The sequence below is a fragment of the Lampetra fluviatilis genome, chromosome 44, assembly GCF_964198595.1.
Source record: "Lampetra fluviatilis chromosome 44, kcLamFluv1.1, whole genome shotgun sequence".
Classification (NCBI taxonomy): domain Eukaryota; kingdom Metazoa; phylum Chordata; class Hyperoartia; order Petromyzontiformes; family Petromyzontidae; genus Lampetra; species Lampetra fluviatilis.
This window is the reverse complement of record NC_136318.1, coordinates 9,735,381-9,754,998: the sequence shown is the minus strand read 5'-3', so window position 1 is coordinate 9,754,998 and position 19,618 is coordinate 9,735,381. Positions and strand designations below refer to the sequence as shown.

The 19,618-nt window shown below is 56.0% G+C and overlaps 1 protein-coding gene across 2 annotated transcripts; it reads right to left on the bottom strand.

The window, feature by feature from the left end:
• Positions 1 to 278: 278 nt before the first annotated feature.
• Positions 279 to 17,425, bottom strand: LOC144947205 (protein Wnt-5b-like). 2 transcript variants are annotated; one of them, XM_078876393.1, is made up of 7 exons: positions 17,218 to 17,425; positions 11,060 to 11,302; positions 10,977 to 11,026; positions 2,634 to 2,750; positions 1,033 to 1,089; positions 786 to 981; positions 279 to 376 (listed from the first exon to the last, which is right to left on the bottom strand). In XM_078876393.1, the coding sequence occupies exons 1-7, from the start codon at positions 17,423 to 17,425 to the stop codon at positions 279 to 281; spliced, it is 969 nt and encodes a 322-aa protein (XP_078732519.1). The 2 variants fall into 2 exon arrangements, with proteins under 2 accessions (XP_078732519.1, XP_078732518.1); XM_078876392.1 differs by having other exon boundaries at positions 786 to 1,089.
• Positions 17,426 to 19,618: the final 2,193 nt, after the last annotated feature.

Here is a 19,618-nt window from a genome sequence, read left to right as displayed (position 1 = left end):
TCTTGTCCGAGTCGCTGCTAGCCCGGAGCTGTAGGTGGCACGCGATGAGTAGCAGCCAGGCTGCGGCTGAAGCCACGCGCCGGGCTCGTGGCTGACGCCGAGTGGGGGTTTGCGTGCGGGCCGGCGGCATTATTGGCGTCCGGCCCGTCGAGAGAGAAGGCGTTGGGGTTCTGGCGACGTGGAGACGCTGGGGCGGGAGGGCGCTGGGGCCACGGCGTCGCTCGGCCAAAGGGGCCGTGGGGCCGTGGGGGCCGTGAGAGCCGTGGGCGCCGTGCCGGCTACTTGCAGACGAATCGGTCGACGATCTCTGTGCACATCCTGCACTTGACGTAGCAGCACCAGTGGAACTTGCAGTGGCATCGCTCCACCACCGTGGCTGGGGAGGAGGGGAATGCAGCGGGCGTGAGTCGAAACGTCAGACATCGTGCCGGGCGAACGTGTGGTACCGACCCCCGAACGCGCGCCGGAGAGATAATTTGTTGTTGCTGTTGTCGTTATTTGTCCCCAATTTTTATCCCAATTCATGCGATCACCGTTACGTCACCAGATGAAGAATCCGTATGGGAGCGAGATAAGTTTAAGCTTCTGCAGCTAGCCGAGTGGCTTGGCTGAATCGTAGTGGCTGTGTCAGGGTCAATGAGCCAGCACCTTTTGGATCGTGGGCTCGAAGTCGAGTTTCAGCCGCACCATATTTGAACCAAAAATTCACTTTCCCTTATTCCAGAAATGTGCTTACACTCAAATGCGACAGAGTCAGCGAAGGGAAGCTGCAAGGATTTTGTCACCTTTGTAGTGGTCGTATCCTCTGCCGCAGCACATGAGCTCGCAGCCGTCGGTGCCCTCGGACGTGCGGTTGCACTGGCGCGCCACCGTGCCGGCGATGCCGCGCGTCTCGTCGTACGTGCAGTAGTCGGGGCTCGCGTCCAGGTAGACGAGGTCGTCCTGCGTGGGCGGCGTGAAGCGCCCGTTCACGGGCTCCAGCTGCGGAGACGACCGCCCGCCGCCGCCACCGGCGCCACCAGCGGCACCAGCGCCACCGCTCCCTTTGCGGCTCACCAGCCTCATGGCAGCACCTCCGTCGTACTTTTCCTGCAGGCGCCACCGCGGTCGTCGTCGTCGTTATCGTCGTCGTCATCATCGTCGTCATAGCGCGTGACAGGGGAGGAGGAGCCGAGTGGTTATTGAGTTCATCCTGGGGCCCCCGAGCTGCTTGGGACCCTGGCGTGTGTTTGCTCGGTTTGCTTGGGCCTAGCGCCACCACTAGGCTATGGTTTCAGGGGCCCTCCCGGCGAATGCGTTCCGGTGGCGATCGGCTCCATCACAGACGTGACAGTGGGCCATTGTTTTCTATTGGAAGGTGCGTGGCCAGTGTGTAGAGCGAGGCCTACTGCAGGCTGTGCACAAGCGGTGTTCAGCGACGTCATCTCCCTGGGATTATTCCTTTGACACAGATTGATGCACTGCTAGCTGCAGCGTTCCGAATGGCAATTTCTCACAACCAAGGCAAGATGCCTCGTAAAATCCTGGTGATAAGTGTCATGTGCAGCTGATGTGTCATCATTGCTCATGATGTCTCGTTCGTTAGCTACATCCAAAATGCATTCATTAAAGAATAGAAGTGCAGTTCACAAGGGGCATTAATAACTTTCATCCGGGTAATGAGTAGCACGCAATCCCTATAGATTCGTGGGTGGCTCACTATCTCTATAGATTTGTATCTATCCTATAGATAATTATCCAAGTGTAGTGTAATAGCGCCGGCTGGTGGACAGCAGCGGCAACTGTGGTGGACAGACAGCGCACACGCCGGTGAGGGCGTGCACGGGGTGTTGACAGGGCAGAGAAACTAGGGCAAGGGTCACGGAGGACCACATTCGGAGGCCCCTGGAACCTGCTAGCGAGTTCGAGAAGGGAGGCGCGGTCAGGGCGGAGCCAGGCCACGCTGGGGAGCATAAAAGGAGCTGAGAGCGGGGGGGGGGGGCGCTCGTGGCTGCCGGATCTAGGAGTGGACTCGTCTCGTCGTCGCTCTCGTCTCGTCGCCGTCGTCGCTGCCGTCTTCGCTAGATGTTGCGCTGCGAAGGAGAGTAGTTGGCTATCTCAGTCAGTGCCGTCAGTGTTTGACGGCTAGGGTTGTGTACAGGCGAGGCTGAGCTACAGTGGAGAGTGTGTGGACGAGACCCTGAAGTTGTTAATGAAGAAATCGTTGACACTACACAAGCAAAAAAAAACTGTGTAAAATTTGCACGATATGGAAAAAAATATCTTGTCAGACGAAGGAAGCGCATGAGGAAACTCATGGCTGTGAACCGAACCGACGGTGGATCGCTCCATCCTCGCCACCCACGACCAATCGCCCATTGTGCACCCGGCAATGTGGCCACTGGTCCAACTGCAGTCCCAAACCCAGTGAGGATGGGTCTCAGTCAGCTCGGGTTTGATTCTATTATTATAAACACACGTCCACACAGTCCGCGTAAAATCGCACGGAGTGACGAGGTTGGCGCGACAGACACTGTGGCGCATGGAATTAACCGAGGCCCCGTGGCCTCACTTCGCCTCTCACCCTCTGCAGTGTCACCGCCTGCACGCTCCCCCCCCCACCCTCCCCACCCCCTCTGGGCGGCTGCGCTCACCTTGAGGCGGTCCCCGACTCGACGGAAGTCGGCGAGCTGCAGCCAGCAGGTCTTGAGCGAGCAGGAGCCCGACACGCCGTGGCACTTGCACGCGACGTCCGCTAGACTGTACACCGCCTGCAGCGCCACGCCGTGATCACCACAGCCGTCACCACCAACATCATCACCACCACCACCACCACCATCATTACCATCATCACCACCAAGATCATTATCACTACCACCGCCATCATCACCACTATCAGCACCAACATCACCATAATTACCACGAACACCACCATCACCACCACCATTGCTATCCCAAACACCATTATCACTACCACTACCAACATCACCACCATCATCATCACCATCACCACCACCATCATCACTACCGCCATCATCACCACCACCATCATCATCACCACCACCATCATCACCACTTTAATTATCACCACCACCAACAGCATCATCACCATTCCCACCACAATTACCACCACCATCTTCACCACCATAATTACCACCACCATCTTCACCACCATAATTACCACCACCACCACCATCATCACTACCATCACCACCGCCAGCCCCGTTTTTCGCAGTCCTGATCCAGTGGTGGAAATTCCGCATTCCCCGTTGAGATGTTAGGAATTGTCGCCTCTACTGGCAGCAAATGTGAGCTCGTTTACATGTGTAATGCGGGCGTAAACGGCCTCGCGGATATGACGTAATGGGGGGAGGAGTTAGGTCACGTGGGGGAGAAGGGAAAGCTCTTAAGGGCGGGAACCGGAAGAGACGGGGGGAGGGTGTAAGAATGAAGACGGGAGGAGGCCACGCAGGGCAGAGAGTGGAGAGTGGCGTGATCGCCACAGGACGGGACTCGGCACCGTTGGCCAGCGGTGTCCGGGCACGGGGGAGACGGAGAGCAGCGGTGGGGCTGCAGAGAGAGCAGCCGAGAGACTGCATAAGGGCGGAGAGGCTGAGAGGAAAGCCAGCAGCGGAGCTGCATCGGGAGCCAGGAGAAAAGGCTACGTGAGCGTCGGCAGCAGAAGGGCTGCCAAGCGGAAGGTGGAGAAGGCTCTGAGCGAGGGCCGTGTGGGGCATAGTTGTAAGAACCCAAATAAAGGACAACGGAGACAGACACAGTGAAAGAGTCTTTTATTACACTGGTGTCAGAAGTGAAACGGCATGTCAAAACAGCTCAGAATAAAGAATATTCCCGCACCATCGTCTGCTACATCATCCGACGACGACGACCTTCCTCAGGCAGTGGGCCTGCCTGCGATGGAGGAGGAAATCCGAGCGGGAACGAGTACGGGTCCGGGAGTTCAGGATGTCGCCGCATCGGTGGACCCGTCCGCGCCGGAGGACGCTGACTTACGATGGAGGCAGATGGCGGCGCAGCTGGAGACCTTGAAGACCGTACTGGCGCAACTGTGCGACCTCGTCACGCCAGCGACGGCGTCGGGGAGGCCCGGGGGTGATCGGCAGGCCGCGGCCTTGCCTGCACTGCCAGCGCCATCTGCCACGCGGCACGAAGCCGCCATCTTGCGCCCTCCGCGGCGGGGGGCCGCCATCTTTGACACGTTGCGGTGCGACGCCATCTTGAATATGCCACGCGACGAGTTGCCTGCGGAGGACGGCGCAGCAAGGAGTCGCAGCCGTCACTTCACAACTGTTAAAGAATTCTCCATCGGTGGCAACTGGAGTGCTTTCGCCTGCAGATTTTTGGCGGCGGTGCGCTCCGCCAGGTGGACTGACGCAGAGGCCCTGGAAGTTCTGCCAACTCTTCTCGACGACGAGTCGGTGCGATTCTTCCGTTCCATCAAGGCCGAGAAAAAGAAGACACTGAGAGGAGTTTTTGACAAGATGGCGATTGCGTACGAGCCGCCGGATGATGTTCATCGCCGGTTCGTACAATGCCAGCGGGCACCCGAAGAGTCGCCGGTGGCATACAGGGGTGCTGTCTTGGAGTTAACCATGGCCGCATACCCGGAGACGGAGCCTGACCTACTCGAACCCCTGATTTTGGGCAAGATGCTCGAGCTGTCCAGGGATTTGGGGATCCCTATGCCGGTGTGTTGCCATGAGAAGCTGACATCCCGGGCGGCCGCAAAGTGTCTGGATGCCCAGTTCAATCTACGCCGCTGGAAGCAAGTCACAGCGTGGACAGGGGGGCCCATCGTCGAAGGAGGTGCCGTGGGTTGGGATCCCAAGAAGGCGGTGTACGTTCCTGATGGGGGGGGCCCGCAGGAGCTGACAGCCGCCTCTGCGCAGTGGTCGGCCTGCGGTGGACCGGGGCCGCGATCTGCGCCGCCGACGCGGGAGCGTCGGGATGGGGGGACTGCGGTGCGGCGTAACGACATCGAGTGCTTCCGCTGCGGTCGTAAGGGCCATTACGCCAGGGACTGCTGGGCCCGTATCCCAGGACCGCCCCAGCAGGAGGCCTCGACAGCAGACATGCCGTGGAAGGACCCTCCTGGACAAGTCGGTGCGCACCAGACACCCGGCAAGGCTTGACACCTCATTCATCACCATTGCTGCGCGATCCGGGTGTTATTAATAACGGGAGGCCATCGACTGGGCCATGTCGCTCGGTAACGCAGTGGCGTAAATTGGCACGGCGGGTTGTCGCGGCCGCTACTGGTTCGTCCACTGTACCGGGTTCTATACAGGGGGTTGACGTGCGCATTTTAGTGGACTCCGGGGCGTCCGCGACCATTATATCTGATGTAATTTTCCATCTGTTGGGCATCCCACCAGAGGCCGTGCGTCCGGTTTACGATTCCTGCGTTGCGGCGAAAGGGGGAAGTATGGGCATTGTGGGTCAGGTGGACGCCAATATATCTATCGGGGGAGTGTCGGCCTCGGGAATTGTGTTAATCTCGAGGTCCCTTGCGGTCCCGTGTTTGTTGGGAACTGATTTTATGGCCAAAATGCCCATTCTAATTAGAGTTAATCAAAACTGTATCGAATTACCGGGGGGTCGAAAAATTACATTTCTGCCATCGCCCTGGGGGCGACCTGCTCCGGTCTGCCAGGTGCAGGTGCTGTCCGAGGTATCTGTTGACATTCCACCTGGCTCACAGATGCTTATCCCCTTGCGATATCGGAAACCTGTGCCTGGTCGGGAGGGAGCAACTGGGGTTTTGTTATCGCCGTCCGCTACCATAATGGGCGGATCGGCGCTCGTCGGGGCACAGACTATTATCCGGCCGGACCAGCAGCCATTTTTGTAGGTGCTTAATGGGAGTATGGAAAATGTGTGCGTGCCGGCTGGAACGGTTGTGGCACATGCTACTACGGCGTTTACGGCCCAGGACCATCTGGGCCGCCGGGAGATGGTTGCCGGTGTTTCGGGCCCTGCGGCCCCAGATAATCGCTGGATCGCCGAATTGTGCGGGGAAAATTCTTCCCTTTCCGGGGAACAACGTTCCACGCTTCGCGCGCTATTGTTAAGTTATTCCGATGTGTTTAGCTCCGACGATCTGGACTTGGGACGCACCTCCCTGCTTTCCCATCATATTGACACAGGGGACGCTGCTCCCATTCGGTTGAACTCGCATCGGATGAGCCCGGCGGAGCGAGATCATGTTCGAGGAGCAGTGGATGACATGTTGGCTGCGGACATAATATCTCCATCTAACAGCCCATGGGGCGCGCCTGTAGTCTTGGTTAAAAAGAAAGACGGGATATTGCGATTTTGCGTTGATTTTCAGAAATTAAATAAAGTGTCCATGGTAGATGCGTACCCCCTGCCACGTATGGACGATTCCCTCGATGCCTTGTCGGGGGCGAAGTTCTTTTCCACGCTGGATCTCTCTTCGGGATTCTGGCAGCTTCCCCTCGATGAATCCTCGTGGGAAAAGACTGATTTCCGTATGCCGCAGGGGTTATTTCAATTTAATTGTCTTCCGATGGGCTTGAATGCTGCCCCCGCCACATTTCAGAGGTTGATGGAACTGGTATTAACGGGGTTGCAGTGGGAGACATGTCTGATATATTTAGACGATATTATCGTCTTCAGCCGCACATTTGACCAATATTTACTGAGGTTGGAGGCGGTGTTCGCCAGGATGCGCTCCGCCAATCTGAAATTTAAACCTAAGAAATGTCACCTACTGCAACGGTCCATGCGCTATTTGGGACATATAGTCAGTGCGGACGGGGTTGCCACGGATCCGGACAAGACGGCGTGCGTCCGTGACTGGCCAACCCCGGCTACGGTGGGGGATGTGCGTCGTTTTTTGGGGTTTGCCTCATATTATCGTAGGTTTGTTCCCAATTTCGCAACGATCGCGAGGCCTCTGCACCTCCTTACGGGTAAAGGACGGAAATTTGATTGGGGACCACCGGAGGAGGCGGCGTTTAAAGGCCTGCGCGATCGGTTGGCTACGGCGCCGACGTTGGACAAACCAGATTTTGATCACCCCTTCATTCTGGATACGGACGCGAGTGACACGGGCATTGGGGCCGTGTTGTCACAGTCCAAAGGCGGTGTGGAGCGCGTGGTGGCGTACGGTAGTCGGGTTCTGTCCCCCGCCAAAACCCGCTACTGCGTCACTCGCCGGGAACTTTTGGCTATTGTCTATTTTCTCCGCCAATTTCGACCGTATCTCTACGGCCATTCGTTTATTGTGCGCACGGATCATGCGGCTTTGCAATATGCCCTGAAGGTGGACCAACCATCCGGCCAGTTGGCGCGATGGTTGGACACGCTGCAGGAGTTTTCCTTCCAAATTCAACATCGGAAGGGGGTGCGTCACGCGAATGCGGACGCACTCTCTAGGTTGCCGCAGCGATCCCCTTGCGCGTGCGCGTCGGGGACACATAGGTGTACGCCGATCCAGCAGCCCCCTCGGCCTGTTGCGTTGGCGGTCGAGGTGCCTGAGGCTCCAGTGTGGCCGGGACCGGCCGATGGGATTTTGAACCTTCCACGGGCTGTATGGATTCGTGAACAAATGCTGGACGACTCATTGGGGACCCTGCGGAGTCGGGCTGCGAAGGGGAATGGGGGACCGGGTTCCGGAGGGATGCCGGGAACCGCTCTCCGCGACGGACTGCTGATGTGGAGGGAAGGGTTACAGGAACGCTGGCGTCTTGTTGTACCGGCGTCCTTGCGGTACGAATTGATTAGGACTCTGCATTGCGACACACTGTTACATCTGGGGGTGCAGAAGACCCTATTGACGTTGCAGCGAGATTACTTTTGGCACGGCATGACGACGGATGTCGTCGGGCACGTTCGTGCGTGTCCCGAATGTGCCCGGCAGAAGCCGCCTAAACACCCATATGTGCCGCCAATACAGTCTATTTAGGTGTCTCGGGTTAACGAGTTGGTGGCGTTGGATATTTTGGGACCCTTCCCGCCATCCGCTAAGGGGAATAAATACTTGCTAGTTGGGGTGGAGTACCTCTCCCGCTGGCCGATGGCCTGGCCCTTGCCCGACCAGTCGGCAGCGTCCATTACGGACGCCTTTCTATCCAGGTACGTTATGGACAAGGGGGCACCAGAGAGGCTCCTCACGGATCAGGGCCGAAATTTTTCTTCAAAGTTGTTGGGGGAGGTGTGCACAGCTCTGGGAACTAAAAAGATCCGGACATCTCCCTACCACCCGCAGACGGATGGCATGGTTGAACGGCTGAATCGGACTCTGTCCACCATGCTGTGTCACACGGTTAATGAAAAACAAGCGGATTGGGATTTGCATATCGCTGGGGTACTCTCGGCATACCAGATGACGCCTCATGCGTCTACAGGATATTCGCCGTTTTTTCTTTTGTACGGTCGTGAAAACGTGCCGCCGATGGATGTGCAGTTGGGAACAGGAGTGAGGGGACCTAATAAGCCTCTTCTTGATTACATTCAGGACACCGTTCGCCACGTCACTGAGGTGCGGGAAGGGGCCCGCATGGCTACGGCCAAAGCCCAGGCCCGGAACGAACGGTGCGCTCGACGCTCAAAGGGGAAGTGCCCCTGGAAGGTGGGGGACATGGCCTGGCTGCATTGCCCACAGGTGCGGCCAGGGACCTCCCCTAAATTACATAAACCATGGCAGGGGCCTGTTCGGCTCATCGAGGTTCCCAACCTGCAGTCCGCACGCGTTCGGTTCGGATCTCGGCGCTGGTACGTCCATACGTCTCGCTTGAAACCATACGTGGCCCCTCGAATGGATGCGTCATCTCCTCATGTTGCCTTGCCGGTGTCTGTTGCTGCCGACGCACCCTTGCCTGTGCCTGTTGACCCTGCAAGAGCGCCTGTCGTGCCTTTTACAGACAAACCGGCCGTGACACCGCAGGAGACAGGGGACTCTGCTCGGGGTGGGCCTACCACGGCTGCGGGGACACCGAGCCCCGCCGCCCTTCCGACCCCGCCACAGACACGATTGCGGGACACCCCGGACTCTGGTCCTTCGGGGAAACGGGACCGTGGCGTTGGCGGGCCTCCAATAGCGACAGGCAGTTTTGAATCTGTCACTCCTAAAACCCCGTCGCGTTCTCGGTCTGCAGGGGGGCCGCCGCTCGTCCGGGACGGGCCGGCGACCCGCACGCGGTCGAAGTCCCTTACTTTTCGTTGATTAATGTTGTCCTTGTTCTTGTTAATATTGTTATATTTATTGTATGCTCCGTTGTCCGTTCATGTCTGATGGTTGGTGGTCGCTCGCATTACTTGTTGTTGTTCAGCCGAGGACGGCTGGAATTTTCTCCACGGGGGAGGGTGGTGTAATGCGGGCGTAAATGGCCTCGTGGATATGACGTAATGGGGGGAGGAGTTAGGTCACGTGGGGGAGAAGGGAAAGCTCTTAAGGGCGGGAACCGGAAGAGACGGGGGGAGGGTGTAAGAATAAAGACGGGAGGAGGCCACGCAGGGCAGAGAGTGGAGAGTGGCGTGATCGCCACAGGACGGGACTCGGCACCGTTGGCCAGCGGTGTCCGGGCACGGGGGAGACGGAGAGCAGCGGTGGGGCTGCAGAGAGAGCAGCCGAGAGACTGCATAAGGGCGGAGAGGCTGAGAGGAAAGCCAGCAGCGGAGCTGCATCGGGAGCCAGGAGAAAGGCTACGTGAGCGTCGGCAGCAGAAGGGCTGCCAAGCGGAAGGTGGAGAAGGCTCTGAGCGAGGGCCGTGTGGGGCAAAGTTATAAGAACCCAAATAAAGGACAACGGAGACAGACACAGTGAAAGAGTCCTTTATTACACATGCAACACGAGCTAAACAAATGTGTGCATATGAGTCGATACATTCGATGCATCGTTAAACCCCCTCCAAAAAGGGCCGGGGGTCTGCGTGTCGGCAGCGAGCCATGCCGCGGTTTGCGTGGCAGGGCGGGGGGTGGGGCATTGTCCCATTGCACCTCCCCAGCCCCACAAGTCGTCACAGCCCTCGCGACCCCCCAGTCAACGTGGAACATTGGGCTAACGCTGGGCTAACGACGTTGGGCCGACGTTTCTAACCACGTGCCAGCGTTGGCCCAACGTTTGCATGTTACTGGGGTTTGGAAGCCGCGGAGCAATTGCACCGCCTGCGCACCTCAACAGCCACGTCACTCATAATCCTGCCACTCACCCACCCACTCACCCACCCACACACTCACCTACCTACACACTCACCCACCCACTCACTCACCTACCTACACCCACCCATTCAGCCACTCATTCATCCAGCTGTAGTGGTGGTGTTGACGCGCGCCGACAGTGATAGATCACGGGGCGGCGCGGGGTGCGTGGTTGTGCGCGCTGACACAAGGTGGGAAATAGGATCGTGGGCAGCGCGCAGTGATTGGTCAACTGGGGTGGGTGCTCTCAGCGACGTCCGCATGAAGGACTATAAAGGGTGACGCGCGGGAGCACTCGGGGAGTTGATAACCAGTTGAAGATCGAAGACGGAGTTGAAGAGGTAGGGCCCTCAGACCCCTAGTCCCGCTGTCCTTGTAAGGGCCGGGACCCTGTGTGGCTCGGAGGCGAGACTGTGGGACCCGTGGTCTGACGTCCATGTGGGACGAGGCTGTGGGACCCAGAGTCGAGACGGACACCCCAGCCGGGTGGGTTCCGAGAAGCTACGGGGCGTAAGAGCCCGTGTGGGTGTAGCCAGGGGAACCCCGTGGGTTAAGGCTGCAGTTAGCCACCCGTGTAATATAAGTTGGTGTTAATAAAGAGTGTGCTACCCGTAAGGTCGTCTCCCGCCAAGTTACTACATTACACAGCCACCAACCCATTCATCCACCCACCCATTCAACCACACACTCACCTACCTACACACACACCCACCCACTCACCCACCCACACACTCACCCACCTACTCACCGACCCACCCACCCATTCACTCACCCACCCACCCACACACTCACCCACTCACCCACCTACTCACCCGCCGGCCGGCTTCGTTGTTGTGCAGATTCATGACGGCGCGCGCGTACTCTGGAGACGATCGTCCGCCACCACCGCCGCCACCGGCTCCTCCTCCACCTCCTCCCCGCTCGCGTTCGCGCGCGTCCACGAACTCCCTGGCGAAGCGGTAGCCGTACTCGGCGTTGTCGCCGCAGCCGCCCCACAGCCAGTCGCGGGGCAGCGCTGCGGGTCGCGCCGCGCGGCTGCAGCCGCACGTGGCCAGGTCGCCCTCGCGGCACGCGCGCGACACAGCGTGCGCAACGCCCGCCGACGACACCGCGAACGCGAAGGCGGCCTCACGCGAACCTGCACCGCCACCACATCAACAACAACAACAACAGCCGGTGACGTCGCCAAGGCGCCTGTGCCAGGCTAAGTGCACTTTGAGGCTCTCGCTGCTGGCAGGTCACAGGACAGACCCAGCAGGTGCCACGGGTTGACGGAGATGACTGGCAGACGCACCACCTGTACTCCCTACTGTGCCAACTTGCTGCGTCCAATACCACCACCACCACCACCAAAGAACACCCCTACAGACGTTAACAGACCGGTGGGGGCCCAAGTGGGCATGGTGGGTGACCAGCACCACGGCTGGCAGCCTTTGTCTCCACAGCTGATGTTTTACACACCAGGTACTCATTTGAGGCTGAGTCGACCTAGGGGAGGCCCGGAACCGGTTGAGATGATCGTCACCGGTGATGGCTGTGAGCAAAAATCGAAGTCGTGCCGCTGGGTTCGTAGCAAAGTGTGCTCACTACCACTACACTACCACTACACTACCACTATACTACCACTAACTACCACTACACTACCGCTAACTACCGCTAACTACCACTACACTACCACTACACTACCACTAACTACCACTACACTACCACTAACTACCACTACACTACCACTACACTACCGCTAACTACCACTACACTACCACTAACTACCACTACACTACCACTAACTACCACTACACTACCACTACACTACCGCTAACTACCACTACACTACCACTAACTACCACTACACTACCACTACACTACCGCTAACTACCACTAACTACCGCTCTACGCATGCACGTGCCAAGCACACATCGCGAAGCGAGCCTCTTACACACCAAAAAAAAGAGAGAGTTGTAATTGTTTATCGAAGTCAGGTAACCCAAGAGGTTAACACAAATGCAGATTATCCGATACATGCCCTCGCAAACTGCGTGCCTTGGAAATTGTTACCATGTCGCGCAGCACGTGGGAATGGTTTGGCGAGGGAGGGCAGGGAGGGGGTGATCGCTGGCTCCTGCTTCCGAAAGAGGTCCTGCATGTCCCCAGCCAGTGCCGGATTATCCCAGGAGCAAAAGTAGCTGCATATGTAGCTACGGGCCCCGCACTTTCAGGCTATTAATTCCGGTTCAGTGATTCTGCACTTGCTCTATTACTATAGCACTATATTACCTTCGACTTTCATGAACGACTGGGTGTTTAAGGTTAGCAATTTGTATTATTATCTGGCTGCATAGCAAATGAAAAAAAACCACAATTACTTTACTATGCAAGTAAAAAAAATTCTGCTGCAGGTACGTTGTGTTTACGTGACAGGCCTTACTAATTGACCGTTTTCGGGTGGTGGCAGGTTTAACGACACACTCATATTGACGCCATCTAACCCCCCCGCCCCCCGAAAAAAGACCCCCTCCATTACGGTTCCTTAGACCTCCGCTGCGAAAATTTCCCGCAGTGGGGGAAACGGCAGTGATCATGGGACGCCGGACTACAGAAGTTTCATACCGGGACATCCACATTGTCATTGAACCCATTGGGTATATGCATGTGATGTGTGTGTGTGTTCTGTAATTCCCGCTCGCGGCCAACACCGGTGACGATTATCTGAACCGGTCATCGGCCTCCCCTCGGTCGATCTAACCTTCAATGGGTACCTGGTGCGATTGTAAACATCGCCACTGGGGAGACAAAGGCGGCCGGGCGTGGTGCTGGCCACCCACCCCCTCGTGTGCCGTGCCGGCCTTCATAGGTACTCGCTAACAGCACTTGCCCCGACAGTCTGTACAGGCTATACGGGGGATCTTTGTCTTTGTGTATTCTGTATATCCAATATCCCATATGGCTAAATGCTCTCTCTGCGGCACGCAATGTACTCGCTACGGCGGCACCTTTGACGGCGTCCCTCTGACGATCGCAGCCCTAGCAGTGGCTGTCATCTGTTTGCTGTAAAGGGTTGGATGGATGATGAATGGGCTGCAATGCCCAGCTTTCTCCCTTGACCTTGTCCGAACGCGCAAATGTTACGCACTCTCTCTGGTATTCGCTCAATGTCGATTGCTCTGCGGATTCGCAGATGGCAGTGAGGTGGTGGTGTGGGGAGCGGTGGCGCAATGGTCAGCGCGCTGCGCTACGAACCCGGCGAACCGAGTTTGGTTCCCGCTCATTACCAATAACCGTGGCGAATATTTGAAACGGTCCTAAGCCTTCCCTAGGTCGACTTGGTCTGAAATCTGTAGCTGGTGCGGTATTTAGTAAACATTGCCACTGGGGAGACAAAGGCGGACGGGCGTAGTGCCGGCCGGCCACCCCCTCGTGTGCCGTGCCAGGCTTCATAGGTTGCTCGCTAACAGCACTTGCCCCAACAGTCGGCTAAGGCTGTACGGGGGATCTTTGTCTTTAGTGGTGGTAGCCAAGCCATCAGCTCTCTCCGTGACACGTTTCGTTTTTCTCTGCCCTCCAGGTCAGGTCACGCACTCTCAGAAAGTGTGGACATTTGTGTTTGTTTATAAGAGGTTGAGGGTATATTGCTCATGGTTATACCGACTACTTTGGGGTTCTGGACTTGTACGCAGAATAACAAAAACATTTTACAATACAGTACTGTTCTGTATTTCCAATAGATGGAGTGAGTTGGGGTTTACTTAAGGACTTCCATATTTCCATTTTGACCTCTGGGTGTATACATGTGTCTATGGATATAGGTGCGTGTGCTGTACAATATGGCTCAGAGATTGATACTGCCACCACTTCTAGGATGTGGAAGAGTAGACCAAAATACCCTTGATGGGGTCTCTCCACAGCTGCCTCGAGCGGAGGCCGTTCCGCCGGCAGTGGCGTGAAAAGGCCATTGCAGGGCCGCGCCTTTAGTATCGATCGCAACCGGGTGGTGGCGCGGTCGATGTAGCGCTGGGCTGTGCACACCGAGGTGCAATGCCTGGCCATGGCTGACGTGAGTGGTGGGCCATATCCGAGCTCATCCTGGGCACCCCCCCCCTGCCACCCGACTTTCGCCAACCCTACGCTGACCGGTATGGTGAAGTAGGGTCAAACAATCAAACAACCCCCACAACCGATACGGCGCGGGAGGGAATCATCCAGCAGTGGATTTATAAAGCTGTAAATTAATATGTTTTTATCACCGTGTGTCCTTAAAGTGGTATGGTCATGCGTAACTTATGTTGCGGCAAGGTGCTGTGACGTATAATAATCATGTGATGGTTTAGCCGTAACGTTTAATATTCTATACTCGTTGGTTCTTTCGGTAAAGTCACGTAGGTAGAAAGAAAAAAATATATACATCACAATTATTGTGATGTATATACCTACCTGACTTTACCGAAAGAACCAAAGAGTATAGATTCCTGCAGTCACGAAAGCTTCAAATTAAGGTTTAATATTCTGATCGTGCGTGATGTTTACTTTTTTCACATTGACTTCTTGTATCGTCCTTGTGGTCCGGGTCTCTCTTCAAAAGGGGACTCAAAAATGAATTTGCATCATCGTCACCATCAGCCGCGATCAATCCACTGCCTGGACTCGAACCGATTCCATCGTCGGCTCCATCTCCCCCCCCCCCCCCGGCGGTCATCCCCTCCGTCACGTTCCGTCCTTGGGCTGCCGTGCCGTCTGTATTCCTCACCATCGTCCCTTCCGCCCAAGCCACTCAATCTTTGTTTTCCCTTTGAAGCAGCAGTCCCAACGACGTCTTTAAACGAGCGTGTGCTCTCTAAATCGCGTCTATCCCCTTTCTGCCTCCCAATGTAATCCCGTGCGTGTGCCTCTCTCCACGCTTCAGCTGTTGCTCCACCTTCTTGCCCGTGTTTCCTGATCCATCGGGGAATACAAGGGAGTGCATGGAGGTGTAATTGTTCCTCCTCGAACTAATTGCAATGTCACCTCCCAAAATCTCTCCCACCTTCATTATATATCTACACACCCAGGTTTGAATCCTGACCATGATACAACCTCAAGTTCACTGGCATATGATAACATCAACTGGGAGTGGGCCTTCCCTAGATCACCTCAGCCTTAAATTAATGGCCTTGTATCACAGTGTGATCGTGAACATAAGCAGTGGGTTGAGCAGACACGTGCGTGTGTGTGTGTGAGAGTGTGTCTGTGTGTGTGTGCGTGTGTATGGTGTGTCTGTGTGTGTGAGTGTGTGCGTGTGTGTGTGTGCATGTGAGTGTGTGTGGTGTGTGTGTGGTGTGTGTGTGTGAGTGTGTGTGTGCGTGTGAGTGTGTGTGGTGTGTGTGGTGTGTGTGTGTGGTGTGTGTGTGAGTGTGTGTGTGCGTGTGAGTGTGTGTGGTGTGTGTGGTGTGTGTGGGGTGTGTGTGTCTGTGTGTGTGTGAGTGTGTGTCTGTGTGTGTGTGGTGAGTGTGTGTCTGGTGTGTGTGTGCATGCGAGTGTGAGTGTGTGTGGTGTGTGTAGTGTGTGTGTCTGTGTGTGTGAGTGTGTGTGGTGTGTGCGTGTGCATAATGCCAGTCACTGGCCACTCCCACCGCAACTTTAATAGGTGCTCGCTAACAGCAGCATTGTCTCCCCTCCTATTTAAAGATCTGGATTTTGTTTAACTGTAACAGTTCGTACAAAACAGAGTTTGTAATATAGTCCATTAATTGTTATGTGGTAGTTAATGCAACATGTGCGATTAACTACGCAATTATCTCTGTCAATCCCAATCAGACTTGCGAGAACTTCCGGAAATGTTTTGATATTTTTTGGGGGGTTGTTATTTTTTTTTAAATGTACATTACACACAGCGTGCTCGTGTTTAATGCCTTCCACGTGCGCGCCGCATTCGCCAAGAAGCAGAAGCGGCGGCGGGCACGGTATGACTTTCGAAACAAGGTGGAAAAACACGAATATGCATGGAATATTGTAACGCTTTGAAAAAGTAGCGTGGTGCTTGGCACTTTATATACATATATTTTTTTTATGAATGCAGGTTATTACCTGCCGCGACATATGGATCAGAAACACGGGCATTAACGCATGAGAACGGACATCTGTAAAAAAAGGAGCTTTATAGCTCATCGGATTCTTCCAGTATAAATATTCTGATTCTGCAAAGTTATTGGGGTTTTTTTGGACTGTTTGCACTGCTTTGAAGAAAATGAAAAAAACTGAACAACAACAACAAAATGCACAAAGAAGAAAGCACGAAGAGAGGGACACTTGCGATTATACTGAGACCCAGCAAGACAACGCACATGCATTAGAGAGCATACACAGGCGAAGGACATGCATTTGACTGTCAAGAAAAGTGTCTCTCTCTCCGAGACAACACACCCAGAGCCTGGCCTCGGTGTTTCCGACACGGCCACGATGGCCCACCTGGCCACCCACCTCCCCACAGCCCCGTCCCTGACTGACCGCCCTGGGGCCCACCTGGCCACCCACCTCCCCACGGCCCCCCCCCCCCACCCCGCCTGACTGACCGCCCTGGGGCCCACCTAGCCAGCTGGCTGCTGGGTGGAGCGAGCGGATCGCAATGGCAAGGTTGTGAGTTCAAATCCGGGTTTTGGAGGGTGGAGGTGACTCAGCCAATCATGCTTCGGGGGTCGATACAATGAGCAACCCCTTTGTAAGGAAGGCAAAAGTAGTTATCCTGTGGATCGACGATTCCCTGCCTAAGGAATGTGGAATTTCAACCACTCGCTAGGGGCTAGGGTTGCCACCTCATCCCCCAGACCCCACCAGGACGCGTTTCTCAGTCCACAGACTGACATAACGTCCCACACGAGACTGTCCGGTGCCCACATCTCGATACGCATCAATTCCTGCCACCCGAACACATTCGACGCCCAACACCCGGAGCGTCCGGGTCAAACCAGGTCAGCTGACAGCCCTACCCGGGAGCGGTCAACACGAGGTGATCCCCCCTCCCTCCCTCCCTCCGCCTCACTGCGTGCATGAGCATGAGACGCTCCGTGTGACTGGGACGCGTACCTGACTGAGCCACGGGTCCAAAGACCGAGTCGGCGCCGAGAGCGGTGCAGTTCCATCGCCGAGATCGGAACTGGTGCTGGCATTCTCTGAGGGCGAGGCGGGCACCCTCGCCGATGTGCGCCACGTGGTCCTGGTACAGGTGGCAGAGCTTGCGCTGCCCGGGGGACAGGCCGGGCGCCGAGGCGCACAGCGGCTGCGCACCGATCATCGGAGACTCGGAGCGGTCAGGGGCCCTCAGGGCCAGCGACCTGCGGCACGAGGAGACGGGGGGGGGGGTTAACGAGGTGAGGGAGGAGGAGGGAGGGGGAGTTTGAGGGTGGGTGTAGCCGTTGTTGTGATGGTGATCAGCAACATCATAAGCGGCAGTATCAGCAGCATCACCAGCGTGGCCATCATTATCGACATCGACAGCAGTAGCAACTGACTTAATGATCATCATGATTGCCGTCGTCATCATCGTCAACAGCAGCATCAGCAGCATACAATACTGCAACTACGTCTGCTTCACAATTGGACGTTCCGGGTCCGTGACGCCGCTCGATATGCCACCGCGTGCCGCAGTCGGCGTCCGAATTGGCCAAAGTTGGAAAAATCAAATTGTGCCCGAAAATGATTCGATTGGGGGATTTTCAGCAGCAGGAGCGGCAATCATCGCCCCCCTCCCCCCCTGCTGCAACAAACCTGACAGCACCCTCCTGCGAAAGAGTCACACGAGTCGGCGAGGCTCACCCGGGTTAAACAAAGCACAACAACAACACCAACAATAACGAGCGTAAGCGATGGCGACGGCTTTGGTGGGATGCCTTCGTCTAGCAGTGGAGTGAACATGGCTGCAACAAGGACACAGGTTTTGTGTGTTGCTTTGTTGCGTTTCTCCCCGCGTCGAATTGTTTTCCCCAGAAATTACGTTCGGCGTCAAGCGGAAAGCGGCCGCGCATTGTAGGCCCCCGTTCTGACAATTAAATCTGAGTCTCGGGTTACTAATCACGACGACGGGTGACGTCGACGACAGGGCTTAATGGGATCTTGGGTGCGCAGTCAAACATTACAGAGCGCTGAACGCCCGTAGCTGTACGGCGGAATGCACTTGTGATTGCTACAGCGAACGTAATCATCACCAGCATCATCAGCGGCAGACGTCGTAGTCGTATCAAGAAGCATTCAGCATCAGTAAACATCATTGCCATCATGAACTACAGCAGCGGCAGCAGCGGCTGATCCATCATCAGCATCAGTATCGGGAATTGTCATCATCAGCACATAGATCCACACCCGTATGTCGATACACTATATACCAAAGGGCTTTATATTCATCGCTGCCATCATCAGCTACATGAGCAGATAATCCACCATCAGCATCATAATCAGCATCAGTATCGGAGATGATCATCATCAGCACATAGGTCCACACCCGTATGTTGATACCAAAAGGCTTTATTTCAGCCGGAGCTGTCCGGGGCTGAACTCCGGAAAAATGTTGTATTCGTCCGTCCCGCCCCCTCGACTGCCGAGGTTGGAAGGGGTTGAGGAAGGGGTGGGGGGTTTGGGGGGGGGAGTCCGAGGGGTTTGGGCTTGAGGGACCCCGGATAATATTCCACGCATAATTAAGCCCTGATACGCATTCAAAGGCACAAAGGCATAGGTCCCCCGTATAGCCTCAACAGAATATCGGGGCAAGTGCTGTTAGAGAGTAGCACCTATCAAGGACGCGGCACCGTACACGAGGGGATGGGTGGCCAGCACCACGCCCGGCCGCCTTTGTCTCCCCAAGGCCGATCGTTCACACACCGCATCAGGTATACAGTACTCATTTAAGACCGAGTCGACCTAGGGAATTCCCATGAGGCTTTGCGTTCTTGATAAATCTCCCGTATCACAGTTGTACACATGTTCCACACTATACACACACACAGTACATTTACACAGTCCCATTGGCGGGCAGCGGTGGTGCATTGCGCCATGAACACGAGCGGACGGACCGAGCCGCGTTCGATTCCCGACCAACGTTAGCAACGAACGATGTCAGCTGCTGCCGCCCGCGTGGTGAAGTATGGTCAAAGCCATCCAGCAGTGGACCGTAAATGATGATTATCACGACGCTCATTTCTCAAACCGAGATCGAGTGTCCCCCCCCCCACCCCTCGGGCCGCTTGAAAACGAACGCGCTCCCGTGTGCCGCTGTGAAACACAATCAAGACGGACGCGGGCGTACATCACAATGCCGTGATGTACAAACACAATCGCGTTCTCCTGAGACGCGTGCTGCCGATGTATTTCGCCGTGTAAACGAGACGGCATCTGCTAGTGCAATAATCGTTCAGAAAGTCTGACCGGAGTTTTAGCGATCTATATATGTGTGTGCATGCCTACCGGCGCCGCGGGGATTTAGTCAGACTTTCCT